Source organism: Schistocerca piceifrons, chromosome 1 (assembly GCF_021461385.2).
Source record: "Schistocerca piceifrons isolate TAMUIC-IGC-003096 chromosome 1, iqSchPice1.1, whole genome shotgun sequence".
NCBI lineage: Eukaryota > Metazoa > Arthropoda > Insecta > Orthoptera > Acrididae > Schistocerca > Schistocerca piceifrons.
The window spans coordinates 311,045,521-311,060,729 of record NC_060138.1 but is presented as its reverse complement, the minus strand read 5'-3'; the positions used below and the strand labels follow the sequence as shown (position 1 = coordinate 311,060,729).

Below are 15,209 nucleotides of genomic sequence, written 5' to 3'. Positions count from 1 at the left end.
TGACTTCGTAGCTGTTGTTGATGTGTCACTACCTGCACTCTGAGTTTTGTCTCTTATGCTGCCAGTTACTCCTTGGTGGTGTCATAAGATGTGTGCTGCTGGTGGGAAGTATTCATTTACATTTCAGAGTCAGTGATGTCAGCTTCATACGAAGCACATTCTGCGCCTGCTGTCTTGGCTGTTTTTGATGTTTGCACATGTAGAAATTTCACATAAACTGTTTGCGAAGGTATCTGCTGTTTTTGCTAACTCTTACAATGTTAAGTTCATTTGTGCTGAAATGACAGAATGGAGACTGGCTGGAAGTTTATGAAGCCACAACACACTTAAGGATTGTTTGGGCAGTAGTTTAGGACCTGCTACTGACCATAAGAATTTGAGGCCTTGTGACAGAGACTTGTGTAATCACAACTCTGGTGACAATGTGTAACGCTGTATGAGTGCTTCCTTTAATGCAGCATAACTTCATTGTGACAAAGTTTCTTCAGTCATTTGTAATTCCAGATGTAAAACCACTTCTCTAAATTTATCAATGTTATTGAACATCCTATGCTGCTGAAATATACATTCAGCCTGCATTAACCAGAGCTGTGTCATATTCGCCAGAATGTGGAACGCTTAATGTTTCTGTGTCAAGCATATGTACTAACATCTTACGAGTTTTCATCTGTTATTCTGTACATAAGTTTGCTGCATCCTTGGAATATTTACACTAAGCTGGCTCTAAAGCAACTGAGTGGTTGGAAAAACTTAACACTGATGTAGATATGCAGACTGAAGCAATGAGTGAAGATTTGTACCAAAGCCAGGATTCAAACCTCGGTCTCTTGCTCACGAGGCAGATGCACTAACCACTACGCCACCCTTGTACAATGGCTTTGCACAACTGCATGTGCACTGTTCCCACGCCACTGATGAGTTTTATTATTTGCGTAGTTCGGCTCTGTCTTAATGTTGACTAAATTCGTCGAGTGAAAGAGGGGACGGCACAGCTGATGAAGAAAATGTTGCCTATGGCGATCATTCACCAGTAACTGACACTGTCTGACTGCTTCTCGTAATAACTCTTATTCAGAACTCCTTTTTTACAATAATTACAGCGATTTATTTCTGATACCTATGTACTTGAGGTACCACCTAATGCATTACTGGCCGTTAAATTGCTTCTTCCCACTTTCACTGTTATACCCAAAGTTCCTCATTATACATTCTTCGTTTTTTTCCCCCCAAGTCCAACAACCGCCTCGGAGTATCCTGCCGCTGCGACTCTGAACCTGCATGGAGCGACGTCATCAGCCTCACTGTGTTTGCTCAATGACGGCACACTACTTGCCGCGTCAATGAAAGTCTGCGCCGGTTGCTGGCTTGATGTTTGTATTATTTGCACATATAAAAACCAAATACTTCCGCAGTATTTATGCATATAACTAACAAATCCTAACCCGCAACTCAATTTTATCATTTAATTAGAATTTGTGCTAGGCCAGGGGCGATAGATGGCGCATGCAGCAGACCACTTGTCTGTTACACCACACACAGACTACTCTAGCATGCCTCTCTCCTCAATGTAAATTCCTATTCATACCTCAGCCCATTTGGTATTCCCCCTAAACTCAACCAGCATAGCAGAGACTCTTCAACTGAATTGGAATTGCATCACAGCACTGAACAAAGTGGGGGATCCTGCCTGAAAACCAGATGTTAGTGCTTTAATCAAATGAAACTATATTTTCCAGGGACCTCCTTTATTGCCAGAATGCAACAGGCCTACTAGAGAAACTGCCTTCCCCTCCATCCTCTTCTGGAGTACTGCTGAATGGTATGGGATCTGCATCAGATAGGATTGGTGGAGGAAGTCTTAAGAAGTTCAGAGAACAGGTCTTTTATATTATTGCGAAATATGGGAGACAGTACCATAGATATGATATGCGACTTGAGGTGCAATCATTAAAATAAAGTTTTTTTTTTTTGTTGCAGCAGGTCCTTTTGTGAATTTTGAAGCAACAATTTTCTCCTCCAAGTGGGAAAATATTCTGTTGGTAGCCACCCACCCTACATAGGTTGAAATGATCCATCATAATAAAATAAGAGAAATCAGAGCCTGCACTGAAAAATTTAAGTGTTTGCTTTTTGCCCATGCTGTGCGAGAGTCGAAGGTAGAGAAATAGCTTGAAGGTGGTTCAATGAACATTCTGCCAGGCACTTAATTGTGAATTGCAGAGTAATCACGTAGACATAGTAGATGCAAGCCCTAGATTTGACAGAAGTCTGCTTCTGTTCTTACCCGTTCTACTCACATCTATTACATATGTGTTGCAGGGACTTATCTTCTTCTCTTTCTATGAAGCATCTTCTTGATGGAGTTGCTGACAGAGATGCTGACCACCTACTGGCTACATAAGAATTGTGACATTCCTGCTGTCATCAGTTCATACACTGTTTTATTTCAGCAAACAGGTGAAGTGTGTGTGTGTGAGTGTCTGAGGCAATGAAATTAACAATGTTGACGCTATTTAGCGTGTAACTCATCCGAGCGACTATACATTAATGTGAGGTACTGAACCAAAATCAACAATTCAGTGCAAATTTGATTATACCTTCCTGGAGATTGGAAACCCCTATCTTAGTGTGTCACTTGGTCTAATGACCTTAACATATTCCATCACTCTTTATAGATGGCTAGAGGTTACAACATGACCTTCATGATTTCATACACAATTACATATGCACCCTATTTCTGTTCAACCAGCAATTGCACAATATGAATAATTTAGAAGGCTATCAGAAAACATCCTTTGGTTAGCTGACACACACACACACACACACACACACACACACACACACTCTCTATTCACCTACATCGTGCCGGCTGGACACAAAAGAGTGGGGTTCCAGTTCGGCAGGTGGAATATGTTGGGGGTTGTATTGGTTGGGGTAGGCAGAGGGAGTGAGAAAAAGGAGGAATAGTTTGGGACGGGTAGCTAGCACCTCAGAGGACACCAGCACAACAGTAATGCGGGAGCAGTGTTGGCAGGTGCACAAGCTCGAGCTCAGCATGTGACACGGGCACCATGGCTCTGATGAGGTGCAGTGCACTATGATGGTGACAAGGAGGAATGGATTATGAAGGGGAACTGTTAATTCGAGGGTGTGGGTGTAGTGGGCTAGCAGAAGTCGAGGCCAGGGGAATTAGGAGAGCACAAGTTGTGTGGCAAAGATAACTTTTATCTGCGTACTTCAGAGGATTTGGTGCTGGAAAAAAGTATCACAAAGGCAAGGGTTGTGAAGCAACCATAGAATTCTAGCATATTGTGCTCTCAGCAGTGTGTTGTGCCACTGGGTGGTCAGCTCTGCCCTCTGCCATAGTTTGGTGGTAGCCATTCATTCTGGTGGACAGTTGGCTTGTGGCCATGTCCTCAAAAAACAACGTGCAGTGGTAGGAACACAGCCAGTATAGGACTGGGCTGCTTTCACAGGTGGTTCTGCCTCTGATGAAAGAGCATAATCCTATGACAGTACTGGAGTAGGATATGCAGGATAGGTGAACTGGCAGGTTTTGCACCTTTAGCAAGGTGTTTTAAAGTCGGAGGAGCATAGGGATTGACCAGGAGGAAGTGTAGGTTGGGTGGGTGACAGAATGTCACTTTAGAAAGAGTGGGAAGGCTCTTGGGTAGGATGTAGCTCATTTATGAGCATTAGGACAGATAATCAAAGCCATGGTAAAGGATATGGTTCAATTGCTCCAGTCAGCACCTCCTATAGTACCAGTTGCGAAAGTTTCAACTAAATCGCACGCTATTCTATGAACTGCTCATCAGCTAGACCACAACTAAAACACTACCCTAACAACAAACCCCCACATTTCATCTCCAAATCTACCACCCCTCCTCAAACATTGCTCTCCTATCAGAATTTTATATCTTTCCTTTTCCTTCCCTGTGTGCGACAATAATGCTCAGATTCACCAATTTGTCATTCCATGTCATGTTTTCCTAGCAACATTCCATCGCAAAAACACACACAAAAAAAGTTTTGCATCACCCCTGTTCCCAGAACTCCTGAAGACAGACATTGACTGTGTATATTGTATCAACAGTCGCTTTGACTGTTCAGAGATGTCGCTAAACCCACCCAAAGATGTAAAGAACCATATATGAGCAGCACCTATTAGACGGAAAGGGTCCGACAGCTGATCAGTTCCAGTCATTCCACCAGGAAGAAGGTACACGGCTCGTGTTCTCTGTAGTTCAGCCACGCCTAGACGATCATGTCCACATTGTTTCTCTGAGCCAGGAAGGGCTCCCAACAAGGGATGTCTCTAAGTGAACCAAAGTGACGTCGTTCAGACATGGAGATTCACAGACAGGAACTGTCGATGACATGCCTCACTTAGGCCGCCCAAGGGCTACTACTGCGGTGGATGACCACTACCTACGTATTATGGCTTGGAGGAACCCTCACAGCAATGCCACCATGTTGAATAACGCTTTTGATGCAGCCACAGAACGTCATGTTACAACTCAAACCGTGCGCAATAGGCTGCATGATGCATGGACCGCTCGGGATTGGCATCACGTTCTCTCCACCAATATGGGAGCCGCATATGCCTTCACCAGACAATTGTTGGAGACGTGTTTGGAAGCAACCCAGTCAGGCTGAATGCCTTAGACACACTGTCTAGTGAGTGCAGCAAGGTTGGGAGGTTCCCTGCTGTTTTGGGGTGGCATTATATGGGGCCGACGTACACCACTGGTGATCATGGAAGGCACCGTAATGGCTGTATGATATATGAATGCCATCGTCCGACCGATAGTGCAACATATTGGCAAGGAATTCGTCTTCATGGATGACAATTCGTGCCCCCATCGTGCACATCTTATGAATGACTTCCTTCAGGATAATGACATTGCTCGACTACAGTGGCCAGCATGTTCTCCAGACATGAAACCTATCCAACATGCCTGGGATAGATTAAAAAGGGCTGCTTATAGATGACGTGACCCACCAACAACTCTGAGGAATCTACAACAAATCTCCATTGAGGAGTGGGACAATCTGGGCCAACAGTGCCTTGATGAACTTGTGGATAGTATGCAAGAGGATGTGCTACTGGGTATTAGAGGTACTGGTGTATACAGCAATCTGGACCACCACTACTGAACGTTTTGCTGTACGGTGGTACAACATGCAATGTGTAGTTTTCATGAGCAATAAAATAGACGGAAATGATGTTTATGTTGATCTCTATTCCAATTTTCTGTAAAGGTTCTGGAACTCTCGGAACTGTGGTGATGCAAAACTTTTTTTGATGTGTGTACATCACTGCACCATATAGGTGCATCAGTTAATGAAAGTATCCCTATCCCTTGCTAAAATCCAGTCCCATATCCTTTTCTCTAAATGCTGACTAAGCCATGGAATCCCACCCCCCCTCCCCCTCCCTCCCTTCCCCAACAGCCTAAATGTAAAAATTCCCTTCACTGAATTGCAGCCATCTTTCCATAGTTGTTTCACATAGCAGATTCTGCCAGTTCCTGTCCCTCACAAATCTGGTACTGCAGAAATATGTCACCATCATTCAGGCATCACAGAACCACTTCTGCTCCCTCTTCAAGGTATTGATGGCGTGCAATCCCCACTATGTACACATCACAAAAACTGAAAGCCTTGCCCTCCATCGGTCTGGAAGAGCTCTCCAGACACCACCTCCACAAATTATCAAACTTGCTGACATCCTACTCCCAACTTGGAGTATTACCACCCATCAATACCTATCCTACCCACACTGAACCTCTCTGTCAACCCTTCACATGCAACACATACCCTGCTTTGGTGACTTTTTCTATTTGCCATATTCTCCAAAACTCCATTCCAACTACGAAATCCAAATCTCAAATGAACCCGAAACAGTGTTGTTAACCTTTTCACCAAGAAACCTCCATCCTATAGATGTTTCAGCCCTACCTAAAAGCCTTACTTCTATCACACACACAGGTTTAACCATGTTGGACTCGTCAAAGACCTACTCTCCTCCTCCCAATCCCTACAATCTATGCTCTTCTTTGCTACCAATCCCCCAAACAGTGCCAATCTAATACCAACATTAAACTCTGCCTCAACCATTTATATGAATATTCAACCATCCATCCATCCATGAATTCCTTACTTCCAATTTGGCCTCATATTCCCTCCCCAAGAACACAAACCTCTCAATGGAAGACAGACCCCGATTTAAGGCGACTTCACACACATCATCAGTGATGCGACGGCACCTTGACCAAGCTGTAATTGCACCGGCCGTGATGCCACAGTGATGCCTAGCCACAGTGGTCAGTGTTTCTTGTAGCGCATGGCAGTGCACTTGAGCAGCTGGAATAGAGAAGTCTTCAGTCGATGATCTCGTGCTGATTGCTGTGATTCTGGATAAAGAAGAGGCAAAATTGAAGTGGGTTCATCAGGCACGGAAAAATAGAGCAACAGAAGGGGAATTTGTGACTTTGTACAGGGTACTGATTGGTGAGCAAAGTTTTACAAACAATTCAGAATGTCAGAAAATTCATTCAACTTATTACTGGAAAAGTTGGATGTTCGTCTAAAAAAGAAAAACACACACTCGAGAAAAGCCATCACACCAAGAGAATGGCTCGGTGTTTGCTTGAGGTTTGTTAGTATATATCATAATTAACATATGCTTTGAGAGGTTATTGCTAGTTAATTATATGAAATCAACATTTATCATTATTGGCTACTGATGTATAGTCTTGAGTGTTTTCTTCTGTTTCATGCGATTCTGATTTATTACCGTCATGGGCATCTGCGAAAAATTCGTTTGCTGTATTTGCACTGTCTACTGTTTTTCAGAGATTTGGTCACTCGAGAAAGGCTAAACATGATTTCATTTAGTTATCACATGGGGCTAGTAAGGTTCACAAGATCATGCAAGAAACCTGCAAGATAATTACAGACAATATGATGGACGAATAGATGCCTCCTATGACAGAAGAAATGTGGAAGAACATATCTAAGGATTTTTATGAAATGTGGAATTTTCTGAACTTTATAGGAGCTTTAGATGGGAAACAGTTTACTATACAGGCTCCTTGAAACACTGGATCACTTTTTTGTAACTACAAAAAGACATTTTCCATAATTTTGTTGGACCTCATAGCCACTCAAAGTAACTTTATTGCTGTCAGTGTTGGAGCATATGGAAAGAGTGATGGTTTTATTCTAATTCAAAATTAATTAAAGTGCTTCGACAAGGTTCCTTGAATGTACCAGCATATTCTACCATAGTCAAGTTCCATACATAATTGTAGCTGATGAAGCATTTCCTCTAAAAATGTACTTCATGTAACAATATTCAGGACATAATTTGGGCAATTGAAAGTGTAGCTTCAACTCTCAGCTCAGTTATGCCAGGAGGACATCAAAAAACAGTTTTAATGTATTGTCTCAAAAATTTAGACTTTACAATAGGCAGATTCAAGCTGCTCCAAAATATGTAAATTACATAATTAGGGCCAATTGCTTACTGCGCAATTTTATCATCCCTGAGGTAGATTGATGAAAGCTTCCAGCTGGGGAAGGCAGTTCAGAGTACATTGGTACAGAATAATCTGCCAAGTGAGACAATTCTGGAGCTACATACAATTATGTCACTCAGCAAGTCAATACGAGCACTGCAGGTCACACTGCAAAATTTAGATTTACAAGGAGGGAACATAAAAATGGATATATTTCACGTAAGAGAAATATTCACTGAATACTTCTGTTCTGAGGCTGGGTGTAATCTTTTGCCGACCTTGTTTGTATTCATTGACAAATTCAGAAATATACTTGTATTACCAGTTGTTTTTATTTATGCTCTTATTTTGTTCCATAGTATTATTCTTGAGATCTGTTTCACAGATCGCTCAGATTTTGGATATAATGTAATGAACACACACGTGAATAACAGTAAATTTTGGCCCTTTATTGCCAAATAAATATCTGAAATCAACATTCATCCACCATCGCTAATCAAAACATGCACATAACAAATCAAATATATGTTACATATGTAAGAAATAAACCTGTGATCTGTGTGTTAGTTTGTGTACGTGCAAAGCGTGTTGAAAACACTTTCATTTAGACATGGAAATTAATCATGACTGTAACATAAAAATGAAGGTTTAACTAAATGTAAAACTGTCTTTTAACTTCGTTTCCATTCGGCAGGAGGATGAGCATACTGTTTCAATGAACAGGTGAGTGAAGTGGCCTGTTGGCCCGGATCAGTAGACAGTGCTGTTAGTAACTCATTCCCTGAAGTAGTCTGATGACAGATTCCTTCAAACTGTTGCAATAAATGGTTGAGAGAAATTGACTGTTGGCTTTGATTAATAGAAGATGTACTGTGACATTCATTCCCTGAGGTAGATTGATGAAAGCATCCAGCTGGGGAAGGTAGTTCAGAGTACATTGGTACAGAACAATCTGCCAAGTGAGACAATTCTGGAATCTACTGGTGGTCTATACACATTTTGAACTCATATTTTTGAACAGCAGCAAATATATCTGCTTTGGCATAATGCCAGTAATGTGGGGGCTAAGTTTTTCAAAGCCGGAGCTAAAAAAGCGTCAACAGGGTGTAGTGGTGATGAAGGGCAACGTGTACTTACTTTCTTTGTAATGCGGTACAATGGTAGTTTTTGGGAGAGTAGCATTTGGTACCAGGTTTTTTTCCTTCAATGGTACAGTCTGTTGGGTTTGGATTGCATGGGGTGGGACTTTGTGATTCTACACATTCAGAATTAGTGGCCTCTGTTGTATATTCTTCAATGTTTTCTTAATTTTTGTGAGATTCTGCTTCACTGCTGCTGAGACCACCAGGGACATTTTCATTTGTTCTTTCACCATCAATGTTAGTCCTGGTTTCCCTCTCATCAAAGCATTTCTCCAAAAAGCTCATATGCTCTGAAATTTATAAAGCTTTAAATTTTTGTTCTGTTGGCCACTCACTGAATTAGTTTTCTTCAAAGATTTTCTGAAGTTTTCTAATATTTTCCCATCTAGCATTACGCAACAGCCCTGAAATATACAAAAAAGTTATTTTAGCAGCTGAGGTTCTTTCAGTCTCAATTTCAAAATCAGCTATTTACCCTACTGTCAACTTTTTTCAGGTATTTGGCCACTGGAGATGTGCTAAACAGGCTGTCATTTAGCTATCACATGAGGCATAGTGCAGTCCACAAGATCGTATGAGGAACCTGCAGGATATATTCAAGCAATATAATGGACAAACTGATGCCTACTCCGATAGATGAAATGTGAAAGAACATGCTGGTTTTTATGAAATGTGGGATTTTTCCAACTTTATAGGTGCTTTGGATGGGAAACACTTTTCTATTCAGGCTCCTTCGAACACAGGATCTCTATTCTTTAATTATAGAAAGACATTATCCATAATTTCATTGCCTCTTTTAGACACTCAATATAAGTAGCTATATAGCTATTGATGTCAGGGTATATGGAAAAGTAATGTCACAGTTGTAGCAAGCAGTCTCAAACAACAATCTTTGACCTACTGGCTGTATTCACTTACGTAAAATTAGATATATACACACATATGTACTTACCAGTGTTTTTATCTCTATTCCTATTTTATTCCAGAGAGTGTTATTCAGCTCCATGTCTATGTATTTGGGATTGAAGAGATCACACAAGAGATGTTAGTTGCACATTAAATCAATAAGTTTTTCATCATTCATGTTTATGATGATAAACTACTGCACAACAATGTACCCAACCTGTGTAACAGCCGTAAAGTGAGAAAATATCTACTGCAAGAAATACAGCAATCTCAGTACAGCGCCGGCAGCAGCACAGTTTGCACTGTTATGGTCATGCCATTCCTAGAACAATACTTTCACACACGTCGCTGGTCTTTTAACAGGCCGGTCACGGCACTATTGCATTAGTGAAGAGCATGAAGCTTTAATCATCCTCCCTGCAGACAAAAGACCCACTACTATCATGATGAATCACAATGAATTTCTAGAGCTTTTTCCAATTTCCATCAGGAGGATACAGCAACCAGTGACAAAAGTTTTGAAGCCATCCAAGACTTGTATCTCTTCAAAGCAATGACTATTTGACAGAAAGCGTCCACCAACTAACTGATTCCTCGAACTACAGGATCTGCCTAAGTGATCGCATCCCAGAAGTTCAACATAACTTCTAAACCCTACCTGAATGCTTAGGCCCATCCCAGAATCTCTCCCTCCCCCAAGTCCATATTCATTCTCACCCCAACAAACTCCCTATCACTTACACACTCACCTCCTAATGCTTCCTAAAATCCACGATGCCCCATTGTAGCTGGTTACTGTGCTCCTACTGAAAGAATATCCACTCTTTGTCAATGAACACCACCAACCAATTGCTTTAAGCACAGCCTCTCATATGAAAGATACAAACGACTTCCTTCACTATTTCTTGACCATCCCCAGCCCATTACTACCTGGATTTCTATTCGTTACTGTTGATCCGACCTCCATACACACCAATATTCCTTATACCCATTGCCCTGCCGCTATCAAATATTACTCTAAAAGTCCTTCAGACTCCGAACCCACTATCTCATATCTGCACATCTTACTATATCCTCAAACACAATTACTCTCTTGAGGAAGATATACAAACAAACCTGTGGCGTAACCATGGGCACCTGCATGGCACCATCCTATACCAACCTAATTACCAGTCATCTAGAGAAAATCTTAATGGATTCCCAAAACTCCCTAGTCAAGTTCAGGTTCACTGATGATATTTTCACGATTTTGACTCAGGGCCAAGACAGTCTATCCTCGTTCCTCCAGAACCCCAACATCTTCTGCCCCATCCACTTCACCTGATCCTTCTCAATTAAATGTGCCACCTTCCCGAATATTGATCTCCACCTTCCTGATAGCTCTATCCACACCTCAGTCCCTATTAAACTCAACATATTGACAGCTGTCATCCCCTGTATCTCAAAAAATCATTCTCATCAGCTTGTCCAAGCATGGGCGGCATATCTACAATTACGAGAATGCTCTTGCCAAGTATGCTAAATGTCTCAAAGACAGGCACTACCCTCCAAATCTAGTCTGTAAACAGATTTCCCTTGTGATATCATCACATATCACTCATCATCCCATCACCCACCAGAAACAAGCTGCAAAGTAGTGCCCATCTCATTACACAGCACCACCCCAGACTAAAGCAACTGAAATACATCCTGCACTAGGGATCTGATTAGCTATCATAAAGCCAGAAAATGAGGGGCATCCTACCTAAGATCCTTCCTATTCCTCCTATTCCAGTCCTGTCATGGGCTTATATCACCCCTTCAGTGGCCAGGCCACCTGTGAAAGCAGCTGCGTCATATACCAGCTCTGCTGCAGTCACTGCACAACTTTCATATTGGTATGACTACCAACCTGCTGTCCACCAGGAGGAACAGCGAAGAGTAAGAAGACTACCCTTTGGCACAACATGCAGCTGGACATGACAGGCTTGATTTCAAAGGTTACTTCACTATCGAGCCATCTGGACCTCCACTCCACCAATAGCTCTTTTTAAATGCGCAGATAGGAGTTGTCATTACAACACATTCTCTGCTCCAGAAATTATCCTGGCTTCAACCTATAACAACATACTGCCCCATACCCTCCAGCCAACAACTTCCTTTCCCTCTATCCTATCACCTCCTTTCTGTTCTCATACCCCACCCTCTGTCTGTGCCACAATCAGCCAATGCAACTGCCCTTCTTTCCCCACTCCACTCCTTTCTGCCCCTGCTCCCCCCCTCCCTTCTCCACAGCCTCCCAAAGCTACACCTATTGGCAGTCTGGTTCTGCACACTTCACCAGACAGCCCTCTTCCCTCCCCCCACCTGTACACTGCAATCCTTTCTCCTTCCACAACCCCTCCAGATTTCTGCTCCATCCTACATGACATTTGCATTCTGGTCTGAGCTGCCAGAGGTGGGTGCATGAGGTACGCTCGCTTGTGTGAATGAATAGGGGTGTGTGTGTGTGTGTGTGTGTGTGTGTGTGTGTGTGTGTGAGACAGAGAAAGGCATTTACAAATTTCAAAAAAATTAATTTATTGCTTAGTTACAAAAGTTACACACTTTTATTAATACTTTGTTTGGCACTGGACTTTTTATTAGGTCTTTATGTTCCATTAGGGTTCTGCAATGGAGGTAGTACCAACCCCAGTGCAGAGGCAGTGGTATATGACATGTATTGAATTTTTATGGACACTATGATGTGACAGGTAGGCCCCACGGATCTTTCTTTTGATGAAGGAGTTCCAGAGATGATTCACATATTTTTGCAAGTAAATCTTGAAGTCCTTCTGTAGTGTACACCTGATGGACAAACAAACACTATTGAATTATTCACTATTATACAGAAAGCACAATAATACAGATTTAAGCAGACAGCAAAACTGGTACATTATCTCAGCAGGCACACTGTCACTGCCTTGGCTGAGACCATTGTCTACACAGTGGACACATGATTTTACTGATGTAAAAGAAGTAAATTTTAACAAAATAATTTTAAAACTCAATCATCAACAACTAATTTTGGTGTATGTCCATTGTAAGTACATGAAATGGTCCCTGATATATATATATATATATATATATATATATATATATATATATATATATATATATATATATATATATATATATAATACAAAGATGAGGTGACTTACCGAACAAAAACGCTGGCAGGTCGATAGACACACAAACAAACACAAACATACACACAAAATTCAAGCTTTCGCAACAAATTGTTGCCTCATCAGGAAAGAGGGAAGGAGAGGGGTAGACGAAAGGAAGTGGGTTTTAAAGGAGAGGGTAAGGAGTCATTCCAATCCCGGGAGCGGAAAGACTTACCTTAGGGGGAAAAAAGGACAGGTATACACTCGCACACACGCACATATCCATCCACACATACAGACACAAGCAGACATATTGGTCTTTAAATATGTCTGCTTGTGTCTGTATGTGTGGATGGATATGTGCGTGTGTGCGAGTGTATACCTGTCCTTTTTTCCCCCTAAGGTAAGTCTTTCCGCTCCCGGGATTGGAATGACTCCTTACCCTCTCCTTTAAAACCCACTTCCTTTCGTCTTCCCCTCTCCTTCCCTCTTTCCTGATGAGGCAACAATTTGTTGCGAAAGCTTGAATTTTGTGTGTATGTTTGTGTTTGTTTGTGTGTCTATCGACCTGCCAGCGTTTTTGTTCGGTAAGTCACCTCATCTTTGTATTTATATATAATTTTTCCCACGTGGAATGTTTCCTTCCATTATATATATATATATATATATATATATATATATATATATATATATATATATATATATATATATATATATAAAAAAATAGAGGGAAACATTCCACATGGGAAAAATATACCTAAAAACAAAGATGACGTGACTTACCAAACGAAAGCGCTGGCACGTCGAAAATGTCTGCTTGTGTCTGTGTATGTGCGGATGGATATGAGTGTGTGTGCGCGAGTGTATACCTGTCCTTTTTTCCCCCTAAGGTAAGTCTTTCCGCTCCCGGGATTGGAATGACTCCTTACCCTCTCCCTTAAAACCCACATCCTTTCGTCTTTCCCTGAGGCAACAGTTTGTTGCGAAAGCTTGAATTTTGTGTGTATGTTTGTGTTTGTCTATCGACGTGCCAGCGCTTTCGTTTGGTAAGTCACATCATCTTTGTTTTTAGGTATATTTTTCCCATGTGGAATGTTTCCCTCTATTAATTCATATATCAATTAGACTTGATCACAGTAAAAATTACAAAGTTACACATGAAATAGTAAGAATAAGTAATGCTACCTATTTCTTATGGCCATAACCTAGGTTTGTCTGTATGACTCTCAAAAGGAGACTAACTATTGACTAATATTATCCTCATACATACTGTGTCAGCTTGTTAAATTCCCATCTGATACAAGAATATATGATCCAAAGATACATTTACAGCAACTCCCAAAATAACTTTATTTTTTTTTTATTTAGTTTCTAAACCGACACCAACATCATTACATGATTAAATGTGGCTGAGAAACATGTCTTTTGTGCTTGTTGCTAGTATTTGTTAACAACATGCTGCTGTAGAGTGAAAATTTAATTCTGGAAACAGCCCCCAGGCTGTGGCAAAGCCATGTCTCCGCAATATCCTTTCTTCCAGGAGTGCTAGTTCTGCAAGTTTTGCAGCAGAGCTTCTGTGAAGTTTGGAAGGTAGGAGATGAGGTACTGGCGGAAGTAAAGCTGTGAGGATGGGGCAAGAGTCAAGCTCGGGTAGCCCAGGTGGTAGTGCACTTCCACGCAAAAGGCATAGGTCCCGAGCTAGAGTCTCAGTCCAGCAGGTTTCGTATCAGCGCACACTCAGCTGCAGAGTGAAAATTTCATTCTATCCACTAAGCATTTGCTAAGTATGATTGTAGTTATTTCTTTGTGTCACTGAAAGATTTTGAAACCTCTAATTTAGTCCCTTTCCATTCATTAGAAGAGACGAAGTACACTTAGCGTCATTTGTAAGAGCACAAGGTAGGTCTTGAAATTCACAGTATACAGAAATGTGGATGTATATACTTGCCTTGTATAATCCATAGTGTTCGTCAACAACAAGATCAGCAAGTTGTATACACTCCCTGTAGTCTCCCATTTTATGATGTAATGTGTGAAGCAATAAGACAACCTGAAATTAAAGGACTTAGCATTTATCTAGTAACAACAGAAGTAAAACAGTAGTTTTCCATTGCTAAGAAAATGTTACTGTGGGATACATAATGTAAATTAGTACTAATCTAAATGTATATGTAAAATGCAAGAAACCCAGTTCGCATAGAATTGCCTTTCCGCAAACTGCTAAGTAATGTACACTAACAATAACGCTAAAATAAGGACACACACACACACACACACACACACACACACACACACACACACACCACTTTGCCATTGTTCAAGAAGGCTTTCTAAATTGCTGTTATTAATTACCAGGCTATCAGAGTAGATTATATTAATATGTAATTCCCATAACTGTCTGATATTTTCATACTGTTGCTTAGAATAGGGTGGCATTCATGTTTTTCAGTAAGACTCAAACACGTTTAGCATTGAAAATGCCTCCTCCAGTGATGCTGTTTATTTGC

The 15,209-nt window shown here is 41.2% G+C and overlaps 1 protein-coding gene across 1 annotated transcript in view; it reads right to left on the bottom strand.

The window, feature by feature from the left end:
* Positions 1-12,116: 12,116 nt before the first annotated feature.
* LOC124788890 (nuclear pore complex protein Nup107) overlaps positions 12,117-15,209 on the bottom strand; it is a 244,504-nt gene continuing 241,411 nt past the window's right edge. Inside the window, exons 15-16 of the mRNA XM_047256175.1 lie at positions 14,651-14,752; positions 12,117-12,400 (exon numbers count right to left, since the gene is read on the bottom strand). Of these exons, the coding sequence (XP_047112131.1) occupies positions 12,293-12,400; positions 14,651-14,752 (210 nt within the window). The 3' untranslated portion in view covers positions 12,117-12,292. The remainder of the gene's footprint in view (positions 12,401-14,650; positions 14,753-15,209) is intronic.